Source organism: Ranitomeya variabilis, chromosome 2, assembly GCF_051348905.1.
Source record: "Ranitomeya variabilis isolate aRanVar5 chromosome 2, aRanVar5.hap1, whole genome shotgun sequence".
NCBI classification, from domain to species: domain Eukaryota; kingdom Metazoa; phylum Chordata; class Amphibia; order Anura; family Dendrobatidae; genus Ranitomeya; species Ranitomeya variabilis.
In genome coordinates this window covers 372,195,744-372,210,494 of record NC_135233.1, presented here as the reverse complement: position 1 = coordinate 372,210,494, position 14,751 = coordinate 372,195,744, and the positions used below count along the sequence as shown (strand labels likewise).

Sequence of the window (14,751 nt, the reverse complement as noted above, 5' to 3'; positions counted from 1 at the left end):
CCAAGTTCAGACTTGAGGGTACTTGTTCTTTTGCATACCCTTGGGACTGCATTTGGAAGGCCCATCATTTCCTGTGTCCCCCACTGTAAAATCTGTTTCTCCCCAATGAAGGATCTCAGTATCAGTCCTTGTGTAAAATTATGTTGGACCTGTTATGCTGGTTTCTGCCTTTATGTTGATTCTCCTCCTGCTTTCCTCACTAAATGATTAGCTCCTCCCCAGCATTATATATCCAACAGACACGTAAATAATTTTTGCCTTGAGGCAGGAGCATACACTCATGGTTTCCTAATTTCCCACAATGAAGGCTCCGCTAGAGATTTTAATGTGAGTACCCAAAATCTTCATGTTAAAGCCACATGTTAAGTCTACATTGTTTGTTTTTTTGTATTGTCGCTGTTGTGAGCGTGATTTTTATCTTCCGGACTTTTGCAGCCAATACAACACCTACTTTTTTTTTTTTTTTTTTTAATATACTGTATATACTTGTGTATAAGCTGAGTTTTTCAGCACTTTTTTTGCAGGTGACAGGAGGCAGAAGCCAGCTGCTGCGGCTAAAGCCTGTGCCTGCTGCTAAAAAGAAATGGATATTCATGGCACTTGCCTTGAACATTCATTTATCTTATAGCGCACGCACAGGCTTTAACTGCAGCAACCGGCTTCTGCCTCCTGTTACACGTTGCGCGCATCAGCTTCCAGCGGCCAGGCTAGCTAATGCCCGCTTCATTAAGGTAATGTATATTCACCTCTCTCCAGTCCTATTTGAGTGGAGAGGCGTGAATATTCATTACTTTAATGATCGCTCGGCAGCAGATGCTGCTGGCATAGGAACAAGATGCTGCGAGGGCGCGCAGGGAAGGTAAGTAAGATTTTTTTTATGCTTTTCTCATGGGGGCCATGCATACAAGGATGGGGATAAGGAGCCACGCAGACAAGGATGGGAATAAGGAACCATGCATATCAGGATAGGGTATGAGGAGCCATGCATGCAAGGACAGGGATGCGGAGCCATGCATACTAGGATAGGAATGGGGAGCCATGCATACTAGGATAGGAATGGGGAGCCATGCATACTAGGATAGGGATGGGGAGCCATGCATACTAGGATAGGGATGGGGAGCCATGCATACCAGGATAGGGATGAGGGGACTATGCATACCCGGCTTATAGTAGAGTCAATACGTTTTCCCAGTTTGAGGCAAAATTAAGTGCCTCGGCTTATACAGGAGTATATACGGTAGTTGCAAAATTTTTGTACAAATGCATTCAAGTGCCAACCCCTCCGTTTATACAACTCTGGGTTTATATTCTGGATTTTTACACCATTTTTAGCAAGACTTGCATTTTTTTTGCTCTGAAAGAGAACTGGTCAGCAGGACTGTGCTCAGTAAATTACATGCAGTTAGGTCAGCGCCATACACTGATTAAAAGGATACTTTGTTTAATCTCTGCAATTTTCAGTTAATGAGATTCTTGTGCTTCAAGGCGGGGCTGCGAGGGGTGGGGTATGTGGTGCTTGGGCCTCTGCACAAGCTCCACCCACCAGTGGATGACAGATTGGCAAACTATGCGCTCAATTGATGCTACTGCGCACGAGCCATTTTGTTGGAGGAAACACAAAAAATTGGCTCCAGCAAAATTGCAGTGTCATAGATGCTACTGCGCAGGCGCCAATTTGCTGTTACATTTTTTTTGTAAACACCACAATATTAATTGGGCAAGCACAGTATTTAAAATCGGTTGAGTGAGCTGTCACTAAAGACCACAAAGATGACAATGAGGCAAAAAGCACCAAAAACAAAACAAAACCCACCAACAGGCCGCCCAAAGCACGAGAATCTAATTAACTGAAAACAAAGATTAAACCTCAAGATGAATTCCATCAACCCAGGTAACATTGTAATCAGTATAACGGCACCGACCTGACACTGTCTGTAGGTTACTGGGCACAATCCAGCTGGCAGGGATATCAGGGACTTGGAAGTCTTTTTCCCCTTCGAGAACATGCTCACGAGCATCATAAAAGTGCAGCCCTTGCCATGACACGAATAAAAAAGAAAAAGCTGCTCCGCTGGACCCTCGGCCATCAGGTGATGACCATATTGCTTCAGGATTGAAGACTTGCATTTTTTAAACCTACTAATCTAGATACTTTTACGGCAGAATCAGACAAGGTCATTGGTGCCAAAAACTGTACCTCCCTCATGGCGTACCCTGTATATGGGCCTACTTGGAGAACACGGGACATTTAAAAGTATTGCGTTTTGACCAGTGAAAAGCCAAAGATCACCAGAACAAGTGTACTTTTGTCTCTCTGGTAAGTGGCTTGCTGGTGTACACACGCGTACAACAGCTCTGATCGGTCTTTAGACTGCGATATCACCAAGACCTGAACTTTGCCATTTCCCACCGTCCCATCGAGAATGTTAGGGCAGCGAGACACAGGTAGCAAGACTTAATCCTCACATTATCCTCTATGCTGATGACACCCAATTATACACCTCTTCTCCTGACCTCACATCCACCTTAATACAAAATACCAAGGATTGTCTGGAAAATTCATGTCCTTCCCTATGCCAGATATTGCAATTGCCTTGGGTGGCACAAGAGGCACGCTCACTGTCTTGGGGCATATTTAATATGGAACAATTAGTTATCTTTCCGATTAAATACCGTTATTAAATAACTTTGCAGATTCGCATATAGAGAATGTGATTGGATAGTTATTGTAATGTCACCATTTCCCTTATCCTCTTCCCTTCTCTAATCCCCATAACATTGTGTTAATCATTAAGAATTTACTGTCAATAAGATGTCATGCTCAACACAATTTGTAAATAAAAATTTGTGTTTAAAAAAAAAAAAAGATAACTTTCCTATATCGGATTCACTCGCTCATGTCACCTGCATCTTAAAAACATCTCCAGAATCCGACAGTTTCACCTTTTGAAAGATGTAGAAATAAATAATAAAATCACCTCGCCCTTTTTCATTTTCGCATGGACTACTGCGACTCTCTAATGATCGGTCTCCCTCTAACCAAACTTTCTGCTCTCCAATCTGGTATTTCTGACCAGCCGCTACACTGATGCTTCCACCCTGTGACAGTCATTACACTGGTTGCCCATCTGCTACAGAATACAAACTTCTCTCTCACCCAGAAATCTCTCCACAGTTCTGCCCTACCCTACGTCTCCTCCCTATCGCCCTAGACATGGCCTCCATTCTGCAACTGATCTAAAGGCCCCGTCTCACATAGCGAGATCGCTAGCGAGATCGCTGCTGAGTCACTAGTTTTGTGACGCAACAGCGACCTCAGTAGCGATCTCGCTATGTGTGACACGTACCAGCGATCAGGCCCCTGCTGCGAGATCGCTGGTCGTGTCGGAATGGCCTGGACCTTTTTTTCGTCGTTGAGGTCCCGCTGACATCGCTGAATCGGTGTGTGTGACACCGATCCAGCGATGTCTTCACTGGTAACCAGGGTAAACATCGGGTTACTAAGCGCAGGGCCGCGCTTAGTAACCCGATGTTTACCCTGGTTACCAGCGTAAATGTGAAAAAAAAAAAAACAGTACATACTCACCATCTGATGTCCGTCAGGTCCCTTGCCGTCTGCTTCCTGCTCTGACTGACTGCCGGCCGGAAAGTGAGAGCAGATCACAGCAGTGACGTCACCGCTGCGCTCTGCTCTCACTGTACGGCGGCTCAGTCAGAGCAGGAAGCAGACGGCAAGGGACACCGAAAGGCGAGTATGTACTATTTGTTTTTTTTGGTAACCAGGGTAAACATCGGGTTACTAAGCGCGGCCCTGCGCTTAGTAACCCGATGTTTACCCTGGTTACCCGGGTGCTGCAGGGGGACTTCGGCATCGTTGAAGACAGTTTCAACGATGCCGAAGTCGTTCCCCTGATCGTTGGTCGCTGGAGAGAGCTGTCTGTGTGACAGCTCCCCAGCGACCACACAGCGACTTACCAACGATGACGGCCAGGTCGTATCGCTGGTCGTGATCGTTGGTAAATCGCTATGTGAGACGGGGCCTTAACACTAACATCCTCAATAATCCAAACCTCACACCTCTATCTTCAAGACTTATCTTATGCTGCTCAAGTTTTCTGGAATGCACTACCCCAAACGATCCAACTTTACAAACATATCTACCTTACTAATCTAAATCTTAACTGTTCCCTCTTTGTAGGTTTTCCCCAGCATCTGGTCCCTCCTATTCTTCAGTCTCTATATTCTCCATGCGCCCAATTTTGTTAAATACCAATCTCATTAGCCAGGTGGCTTAGCTTGGCATTATGGAAGTTTTCAGACCTGAGAATTTTTTTTTTTTTTTTTCCCACCTCACCAGATTCACATCACTACTGGTGATCCAGACTGGAGATCCCTATCAGCAGTGATCTGGCTACAGAGTGATGCAGAGAGAACCCAGAACCATATCCAATAGTGAAAGCTGGCACAGATCTTCCCAATATATAAATATTTATTAGTCTTCTCTGCAAGACCAAGGCAGCGAAATGAGATTTAAAAATGAGAAAGATGCCCCTCCTCTATCCATCCTCCCCAAATCTCACAATGGGCTCTGTATCTGGACAGATGGCTATGGCACGTTGGTGGTGACCGGTCACTCCTTGTCCTTGGGCTTGTGGACTATGACCTCGCCCAGGCTCTCCAGGACTTCCCTCTTGTAGTCGTCGAAGTCGCCTTCGATCTGGTTCACGGTCTGTTCCTCTACCACCCACAGCTGACAGTTCGTCTCTGTGATGAGGCGGGCATCGTGGCTGACCGTGATCACCGCTGTATAAAGAAAAGAGGGGAACACATCGTGTGTGCAAGGGGCCAGACACACAAATGAGGACGACGTCTGATTCGGGGGTCTGTGACCAAAGACCTGTCCCATCAGTGTCAGTCCTGGATGACACCTGTATCCAAATGCCCCTTGTACAGCCCTCCCGACAAATAACATGGACGCTTACCTCCTTTATATTCATTCACGGCGTCGGCCAAAGCGTCAATGGATTCAATATCCAAGTTATTGGTGGGTTCATCCTGTAGGGGGCAGTAGTGGAGAGCTAGGATCAGTATGACTGGTTCTTCCAATTCATCCCCGATCTAGTTATCACATGTACTCACCAAAATGAGGACATCAGGTTCCCGACAACATAACTCTGCAAAGACGACGCGAGCCTTCTGCCCCCCTGCAATGGAGACCAAATACCCCACCATTGGAATCACTCAGCCATATCTAATGGGGCCGCGAAGGACCAGGGACACGAGGGGCCAGTCACCTGACAGCTTGCAGATCTGAATGGTGTGTGCGTGGCTCTCCAGACCAAACCTCCCCAAACATTTCCTGGCATCCTGATACGCGAGGTTGAAATTTCGCTGCAGATACTCGGTCGCCGTCTCCTCCATGGTTAGCTGGTCGGCATATTGCTGATTGAAGAAGCCAACTTTCTATGGGACCGAAAAAAAAAAAAAAAGGGAAAAAATGGAGCAGACTCAGACACGAAGGGGGTGTGGGGTAAGGAGCGGCGGCATCATTCTCTGCAGACCCCAGTACTCACCAGGCGGTGATTTTTCCTCATTTCTCCTTTTGTCTGTGAAAATGAACAAGGAACGTTTATTAACCGGTTCTAGATATAATGGATAACAAGAATGTTATCCTCCGCTGCCGTATACTCACCGGGGTCAGTCTCCCTGTCAACAGCAGGAGCAGCGTACTTTTCCCCACCCCATTTGGACCCACGATACACACTGACGACAAGGAAAAGTATCAAATATGAAAAACCCATTAATCAAGTTTATAGTGGGGCAGTATTATAGTGGTTATATTCTTGTACATAGGGGGCAGTATTATAGTAGTTATATTCTTGTACACTAGCTGTTTCCAGCCAGCTAACGCTCGGCATGCTCATTGCTATCTAAATAACGCTGCTAGTGATTAAACTAAAGTAAATAATGACAACATTCAATAGCGCTTACGCAGGTGGTAAATAACTTAAAATGAAGTTAATAATAATAATGTGGTAATGTGGTGGGGTGGCGGGATTGTGTGTGGCAATGTGGTGAAGGGGCAGGATTATGTGTGGTGATGTGTGGGGGGCGGAGCTACTGTGCAGGAGGCGGGATTAGCGAGTAATCACGATGCTAGAGATTATATATATATATATATATATATATATATATATATATATATACACACACAGTATTATAGCAGTTATATTCTTGTACATAGGGGGCAGTATTATAGTAGTTATATTCTCGTAACCCCCAACTTTTGAAGATGGGAAAGAGGGACAAAGTTTGCGGCAAATTTTAGGCCACGCCTCTGACCACACCCATTCATAATTAGTCACACCCATATCCACGTCCCAACCACACCCATTTAGCACTGCTGATCACACTGTTTTATATACAATAATTACAAACGAAAAAAAAATATGGCCACACAGTGTTCCATACTGTATAATGACCCCACATGATGCTCCATACTGTATAATGGCCACACAGTGCTCCATACTGTATAATGGCCCCACATGATGCTCCCTACTGTATAATGGCCACACATGATGCTCCATACTGTAAAATGGCCACACAGTGCTCCATACTGTAAAATGGCCACACACAGTGCTCCATACTGTAAAATGGCCACACAGTGCTCCATACTGTATAATGGCCACACACGATGCTCCATAGTGTATAATGTCCACACACGATGCTCCATACTGTATAATGGCCACACATGATGCTCAATACTGTATAATGACCGCACATGATGCTCCATACTGTATAATGGCCACACATCATGCTCCATAGTGTATAATGGACACACATGATGCTCCATACTGTATAATGGCCACACATGATGCTCCATACTGTATAATGGCCACACATGATGCTCCATACTGTATAATGGCCACACATGATGCTCCATACTGTATAATGGCCACACATGATGCTCCATACTGTATAATGGCCACACATGATGCTCCATACTGTATAATGGCCACACATTATGCTCCATACTGTATAATGGCCACACATGATGCTCCATACTGCATAACAACCACACATGATGCTCAATACTGTATAATGGCCACACACAGTTCTCCATACTGTATAATGACCCCCCTCACTCCTGTATGCATGGCTCATATTCCCCCCCCCCCGAATGCATGGCTCATATTCCCCCCCTCCTGAATGCATGACTCATTCTCCCCCTCTCTCCCTGAATGTTCATATGACCCCCGAATGCATGGCTCATATTTCCCCCTCTCTCCCTGAATGCATGGCTCATATCCACCCCCCCGTATGCATGGCTCATATCCACCCCCCCGTATGCATGGCTCATATCCACCCCCCCGTATGCATGGCTCATATCCACCCCCCCGTATGCATGGCTCATATTCCCCCCCCCCCCCCCCCCCGTATGCATGGCTCATATTCCCCCTCCTGTATGCATGGCTAATATTCCCCCCCCCCCCTGAATGCAAGGCTCATATTCCCCCGAATGCATGGCTCATATTCCCCCTCCTGTATGCATGGCTAATATTCCCCCCCCCCCCCCCCTGAATGCAAGGCTCATATTCCCCCGAATGCATGGCTCATATTCACCCTCCTGTATGCATGGCTAATATTCCCCCTCCTGTATGCATGGCTAATATTCCCCCCCCTGAATGCAAGGCTCATATTCCCCCGAATGCATGGCTCATATTCCCCCCTGAATGCATGGCTTATCTCTCCACCCCCCGCTCCTGCTCCCATCTTGCATGGCGCGCTGGCTTATGTCCTCCTTCATCCCCCCGTCCCTCATACTCACCTGTCCCTTATACTCACCTGTCTCACATCACGCAGCCGCGCCGACATCCCTCTCGCTCTGTCCCGACTCCTGGCGCAGCACCTTCTTCCTGCGTGAGCGGTCACGTGATACCGCTCATTAAGGTCATGAATATGCGCATATTCATGACCTTAATGAGCTGTACCACATGACCGCTCATTCAGGACGAGCTGTGTACGCAGAGACCAGGCATCGCTGGAGCAAGGTATCGTCTTCAAGGAGGGCGGGATAAACAGACTGCAGGGGGCGTGGCTTAACACAAGGGGGCTTGTCGGTTGCTTCTCCTGCTGTCTGCGGGATCAGAGCGTCCCGTGCTGGACAGCGGGGCGAAGCAACAAAACCGGGACAGTCCCGCACAATGAGGGACGGTTGGGAGCTATGTATTCTTGTACTTAGGGGGCACTATTATAGTAGATATATTCTTGTACATAGGAGTATTATAGTAGTTATATTCTTGTACATAGGAGTAGTATTATAGTAGTTATATTCTTGTACATAGGAGCAGTATTATAGTAGTTATATTCTTGTACATAGGGAGTAGTATTATAGTAGTTATATTCTTGTACATAGGGGCAGTATTATAGTAGTTATACTCTTGTACATAGGAGCAGTATTATAGTAGTTATATTCTTGTACATAGGGGCAGTATTATAGGAGTTATATTCTTGTACATAGGGGGCAGTATTCCCGTGTCGGGGGCCCACACGCTGACTCACCTCTGGAGTCCATGTCTATGCCAAAATCCAAGTTGTTAAACAGCAGCTTCTGCCCGGTGTAGCCAAACTCAACCCCTGCAGGAACACAAGGAACGGATCAGACCTTGCAGACCTGGTGTGGGGTACGGCCTGGTGTCCCGTCTTCTTACCATGGAGGCCCAGAATTGGAGGGCTGAGCGGTGGGGGGTTTGGGAAGGTGAATTTCACGGTGTACTCCTTTGGCCTCTTCAGTAACTCGGACGGTTCGTTGCTTTCCTCGTCTGCGTTCTTCTTCCGACATTTTTGCTGCTTTCGCGTTAAAGCTTCTTTCGTCTGCTTCTCCTGGAGAACAAACACTGGAATATGAGCAGGGCAGCAGGTGTCTCATGCTGGGTCGGTGTACGCCACGCCTGTAGGGGGCGCTGGGTATTACATGCACAGGCTATCTTCCTGCATGGAAGGGGCAGCCTCTTACCGCTTGTTTGGAGGATTTCCCCCCGGCTTTTAGGTCCTTCAGCTTCTTTTCTTGCTTTTCATACTGTTTCTGCATCTCCTTCTGTTTCTGCTGATACATCTTCTTAAAGGTCACTGGAAGGAAGGAAAAGCAAATCACATATGATCAGAGCCAGGGTAGGGTCTGGAGGGGGTCACAAAATGCCCCCCAGAGCCTTTAGACACTCACTGTAATTGCCCCGGTAGTAATACAGCTTCTGCCCGTCCAGGTGCATGATGTCTGTACATACGTCGTCCAAAAATCCCTGGTCGTGGGACACTATGAGGAGTGTTTTCTTCCAGCTCTGGAGGTAACTGGGAGAGAAGAAACATCAAGATGGAGGCTCCTAGGACAGTAGGTGTCCGACCGTACGTAGCTGCCCTGACCATATTTAATGGAGATGCTGTAGATTACTCACTTGTTCAGCCAGATGACAGCGTTGAGATCCAAGTGGTTTGTGGGTTCATCCAACATGAGGAGCGTTGGTTCCATGAAGAGAGCTCTGAAATAAAGAACGTGTCTAATAACATGAGGAGGGGAAAGAGGGGGATGCGGCTGCAGGATATCAGTCTTTCAGAGAAACGGATTTACAGGGAGCGAGAAAAAAAACAGCATAGTGGAGACAGCGCTACTACATGAGGAAAAAGGACCAAGCACTTGATCATGGTACGCGATTGCTAGGTACTAGACCAACTTAATGAAGAGGGGGGATGCAGGTGCAGGTTCTCAATGTTTAAGGGAAACAGAGAAAAAGGACTAGCAGGGTGCATAGAGACCTACATGACCCAATTGGGCCACCCACTTCATCATGGAGTGTTTGGTACTGAAGGTGAGGGAGGAGGGGGATGCAGCTGCAGTCTTTCACAAAGCATCAGGGAGAGGAGAGCAGCTTTTAAGTCAATAAAATCTGGTTAGATATTGTAACGAGACGCAGGGTGTTCTTAATTACCTAGCTAGTGACACTCTCATTCTCCAGCCTCCACTGAACCTCTTGGTCTCCCGATCCTGCATCTCTGGGGTAAAACTCAAACCAGCCAAGATACGACGAGCTTTGGCTTCTGCTGAGGCGGCTCCGGACGCCCGCAACTCTTCATATACCTGGGGGGTGACATAATGGTCATTTTCTGCTCTGCTGCACGGTGACGCCGTCGTCCCCAGATACCCTCGGCGGTGACCTTCTCCAGCCGCTCGGCAGCGCTGTCGTCTCCCTTCTCCAGCCTGGCCTGCAGCTTTTTCTCCTGCTCCAACAACTTCAGACGTTTCGTGTCGGCCTTCAGAACGGCCTGGACAGCCGGGGTTTCATCCGCCACAACCTCTGCGGGCAGAAGGGGGTGACGGACATGAGGAATAAGCCATGGCAGGCGCAGCAGGCACGCACATATCTGGGCACCCGGCTGTTCTTACCTTGCTCACAAAGCAGCACATCGATGTTGGGGGGAATGTTTAGGGCCCGGTTGGCGATGTGTTTTAAGAGAGTGGTCTTCCCTTTCCTGACAGAGAAGAAACAAAGCCCACCTGAGCATAGAAGAAGCAGAAAAAACAAAGACAAGTGGGCGGCACCCGCCAGCACTCACCCGTTGGGACCCACTAAACCATAGCGACGGCCCGCCACCACGTACAGGTCAGCGTTAACAAACAGCTCTTTGCCGTGGGCAGAAATGCTGAATTTTTCCAGCTAAACAGAAGGAAATAAAGACTGGTATTAGCATTAGATTAGGTTCTGCCATCACTTCAGTACCTCTGCTTGCGGTCAGTAAATGCTTATACACATGGGATACAGAGGAGCCCCCACTGTCACAAGCCCCCCAGCTGTGCGAGCTGCACGACCCCAGGACAGGTTCCCTGCCACTGACAGCAAGCAGAGGTCCAGCTTACAAACAGCCGGACGGGTGGTCCGATATGTGACCCCTGCTTACCTTGATATCGGAGGCGTTCTCCAGCATGGCCTGACGAGACGAGAGCTCCGCCTGTGACACCGAGAAGTCATCTTCAGCCGCGGTGGCCTTCTTCATGGCAGCCACCTGCTTCTCATAATCCATCTATATATGGGATGGGGGGGGGGGGGGGGGACAAAAAACCCATAAGACGGGAATCACGAGTCCAGATACGGATCACGACTTCTGAACCGGACGCAGAACAACAATCTGGAAGATCCAGGACCAGAGGCGTCAATGCAGAACTGTCCGACTGACCTGCTTCTTCATCTTCTTCTTCTCCTTCTTACTCAGGTTGGCATAAGGATCCTCCGCTGCGGCAGGCTTTCCATCCGCTTCATCCTCATCACCGGACTGTCAAATCAAACGTCACATCAGATTTTACAAATGCATCAAATCAGACCATCATAACAAATGGTGGCTGCAAGGAGCTCCCCCTAGTGCTGGCTGCAGACAGGATCTTATGTATCTCTGTATACAAGGAGCTCCCCCTAGTGGTGACTGCAGACAGGATCTTATCATGTATCTCTGAATAGAAGGAGCTCCCCCTAGTGGTGGCTGCAGACAGGACCTTATGTATCTCTGTATACAGGGAGCTCCCCCTAGTGGTGGCTGCAGACAGGATCTTATCATGTATCTCTGTATACAGGGAGCTCTTCCTAGTGGTGGCTGCAGACAGGACCTTATGTATCTCTGTATACAAGGAGCTCCCCCTAGTGGTGACTGCAGACAGGATCTTATCATGTATCTCTGAATAGAAGGAGCTCCCCCTAGCGGTGGCTGCAGACAGGATCTTATCCTGTATCTCTGTATACAGGGAGCTCCCCCTAGTGGTGGCTGCAGACAGGACCTTATGTATCTCTGTATACAAGGAGCTCCCCCTAGTGGTGACTGCAGACAGGATCTTATCATGTATCTCTGAATAGAAGGAGCTCCCCCTAGCGGTGGCTGCAGACAGGATCTTATCCTGTATCTCTGTATACAGGGAGCTCCCCCTAGTGGTGGCTGCAGACAGGACCTTATGTATCTCTGTATACAAGGAGCTCCCCCTAGTGGTGACTGCAGACAGGATCTTATCATGTATCTCTGAATAGAAGGAGCTCCCCCTAGCGGTGGCTGCAGACAGGATCTTATCCTGTATCTCTGTCTACAGGGAGCTCCCCCTAGTGGTGGCTGCAGACAGGACCTTATGTATCTCTGTATACAAGGAGCTCCCCCTTGTGGTGACTGCAGACAGGATCTTATCATGTATCTCTGAATAGAAGGAGCTCCCCCTAGTAGTGGCTGCAGACAGGATCTTATCATGTATCTCTGTATACAGGGAGCTCCCCCTAGTGGTGACTGCAGACAGGACCTTATGTATCTCTGTATACAGGGAGCTCCCCCTAGTGGTGCCTGCAGACAGGATATTATGTATCTCTGTATACAGGGAGCTCCCCCTAGTGGTGCCTGCAGACAGGATATTATGTATCTCTGTATACAGGGAGCTCCCCCTAGTGGTGGCTGCAGACAGGATCTTATGTATCTCTTTATACAGAGAGCTCCCCCTAGCGGTGGCTGCAGACAGGATCTTATCCTGTATCTCTGTATACAGAGAGCTCCCCCTAGTGGTGGCTGCAGACAGGACCTTATGTATCTGTGTATACAAGGAGCTCCCCCTTGTGGTGACTGCAGACAGGATCTTATCATGTATCTCTGAATAGAAGGAGTTCCCCCTAGTAGTGGCTGCAGACAGGATCTTATCATGTATCTCTGTATACAGGGAGCTCCCCCTAGTGGTGACTGCAGACAGGACCTTATGTATCTCTGTATACAGGGAGCTCCCCCTAGTGGTGCATGCAGACAGGATATTATGTATCTCTGTATACAGGGAGCTCCCCCTAGTGGTGGCTGCAGACAGGATATTATGTATCTCTGTATACAGGGAGCTCCCCCTAGTGGTGGCTGCAGACAGGATCTTATGTATCTCTTTATACAGGGCGCTCCCCCTAGTGGTGGCTGCAGACAGAATCTTATCATGTATCTCTGTATACAGGGCGCTCCCCCAGTGGTGGCTGCACACAGGATCTTATGTATCTCTGTATACAGGGAGCTCCCCCTAGTGGTGGCTGCAGACAGAATCTTATGAGTCTCTGAATAGAAGGAGCTCCCCCTAAAGGTGGCTGCAGACTGCCAGTGTAATAGTGTCATAGCAAGTACAATATCTGGACTCCTGACATCACGACTCCGCAGCATGTAGGTTCCCGAGCACCATGTCGTAGCCCCACACTCACTTGCTCTTCCTCCCCCGCACTTCCCATATCATCGTCATCATCCAGCGCAACAAAGCGATTCTGAGATAAAGAAAAACAGGTTGAAGTACAGACTAAGGCCACAGCAGCAGGGCTTTACATGGGTCTTATTATAGTCCAAAAACATAAGCCGGGTGCTGGAGATGGGAACAAACTGACAGCAGAGAACATAAGACTTACAGTCATTTATAGGGTCAGGTAAATAGGACGACCCCCAATGTGACCTCACCTGCGGTGGTTTCGGCTTCTTATCCCCCTTTTTGGGTTTCTTGTCTTCCTCGTCACTGAGGTCAGGAGCTTTGGGCAGAGGTTTCTGGTGGGAAAATAAACATCTCTATTATCAGATAACCATTGTAGGTCGGCAGCTACTTCATTCACCAATAAGGGGAAGGGCCCGCCCATGAGGAGCCACCAAGGTCACCGGGAGGACTCACTTTGCCTTTTGTTTTTTCCTTTAGTATTTCCTCATCGCTTTCTTCGCTGGGTGGCTGGAAAAAGAAAAAAAGCAAGTGCTATAAGACTGAGAAAAACCAAGACCCAACGTCTTATCGCATGATGCGAGTCCCACCTTCTGCTTGACAGTTTCATTTTTCTTTCCCTTCTTATTCGGTCTCTTCTCTTCTTCCTGTCACATTAGTTTGCAACAATGGGGAAAAAAACAAAAAAAAAAACATTTATATGTATAAAGCCACTATTTACAGACAACTGCCACCCCAATGCTCCTCCCACATCCCATACACATGCACGCCCGGTGTGGTCAAGCGTTCATATATCACCGAGAGGAGGGGAATAAGCCGCTGTAAGATGTTACCATTGGAGATGAAGCAAGAGATTGGGCATGTTGAAATCCAACTGCCCAATCCTTTTCTCCCCGACATCTTAGATTAGTGGAAGAGTCAGGATACCCCCTCCCACTTTAGATGGTCGGTCAGTCCCATTATAGTGTATGGCCACTTATTTTATTTTTTTTTTTATACGACTCTAAAGTCCTCTGTATGAAGGGAGCATGTGCGACCACTCCTGGTCTATGTTTGACATGCTCACTACAACTCCACTCACAGAGGGGACTTTGGCCCCCCAATCTCAGGGTCGCTGGGTTCCCATCCATCCTGTGGTCGCTCATTACCTTTACTTTCTTTCCTTTGTTTTTCTTCGCTGTCATCTTCTCTTCCTCTTCATCGTCGTCCTCATCTTCACTATTATCACTACCGAGGGCAGCAAATATATTTCTCCCCGCAGGCTGCAATATAACCAACGACACCAGTGCGTAAGAATGGAGGCATTTCTCATAGCAACCAGTGCACACTGTGGGGGGAGGAAATGGCGGTGATAGAAGTCTATAGTAAGGAAAGGAGACCAAAATATAAGGACGGAGTGTGCGATCCAGGATCTGGGCTCACAATGGTTCCTTTTGTACTCCTCCCGGAAATTTGTGATTCACATTGATCACTTGATGTTACCATTGGAGGTAGAGTCTGATCTGAGCGGACCG

The 14,751-nt window shown here is 47.9% G+C and overlaps 1 protein-coding gene across 1 annotated transcript in view; it reads right to left on the bottom strand.

Moving 5' to 3' along the window:
* Positions 1-4,471: 4,471 nt before the first annotated feature.
* Positions 4,472-14,751, bottom strand: part of ABCF1 (ATP binding cassette subfamily F member 1) — a 29,878-nt gene continuing 19,598 nt past the window's right edge. Inside the window, exons 6-27 of the mRNA XM_077285975.1 lie at positions 14,386-14,499; positions 13,828-13,884; positions 13,694-13,747; positions 13,489-13,572; positions 13,242-13,301; positions 11,227-11,322; positions 10,951-11,073; positions 10,609-10,709; positions 10,439-10,524; positions 10,210-10,349; positions 9,984-10,132; positions 9,453-9,536; positions 9,224-9,348; positions 9,017-9,129; positions 8,712-8,883; positions 8,563-8,637; positions 5,693-5,763; positions 5,574-5,606; positions 5,295-5,463; positions 5,140-5,204; positions 4,983-5,055; positions 4,472-4,803 (exon numbers count right to left, since the gene is read on the bottom strand). Of these exons, the coding sequence (XP_077142090.1) occupies positions 4,631-4,803; positions 4,983-5,055; positions 5,140-5,204; positions 5,295-5,463; positions 5,574-5,606; positions 5,693-5,763; positions 8,563-8,637; positions 8,712-8,883; positions 9,017-9,129; positions 9,224-9,348; positions 9,453-9,536; positions 9,984-10,132; positions 10,210-10,349; positions 10,439-10,524; positions 10,609-10,709; positions 10,951-11,073; positions 11,227-11,322; positions 13,242-13,301; positions 13,489-13,572; positions 13,694-13,747; positions 13,828-13,884; positions 14,386-14,499 (2,217 nt within the window). The 3' untranslated portion in view covers positions 4,472-4,630. The remainder of the gene's footprint in view (positions 4,804-4,982; positions 5,056-5,139; positions 5,205-5,294; positions 5,464-5,573; positions 5,607-5,692; positions 5,764-8,562; positions 8,638-8,711; positions 8,884-9,016; positions 9,130-9,223; positions 9,349-9,452; positions 9,537-9,983; positions 10,133-10,209; positions 10,350-10,438; positions 10,525-10,608; positions 10,710-10,950; positions 11,074-11,226; positions 11,323-13,241; positions 13,302-13,488; positions 13,573-13,693; positions 13,748-13,827; positions 13,885-14,385; positions 14,500-14,751) is intronic.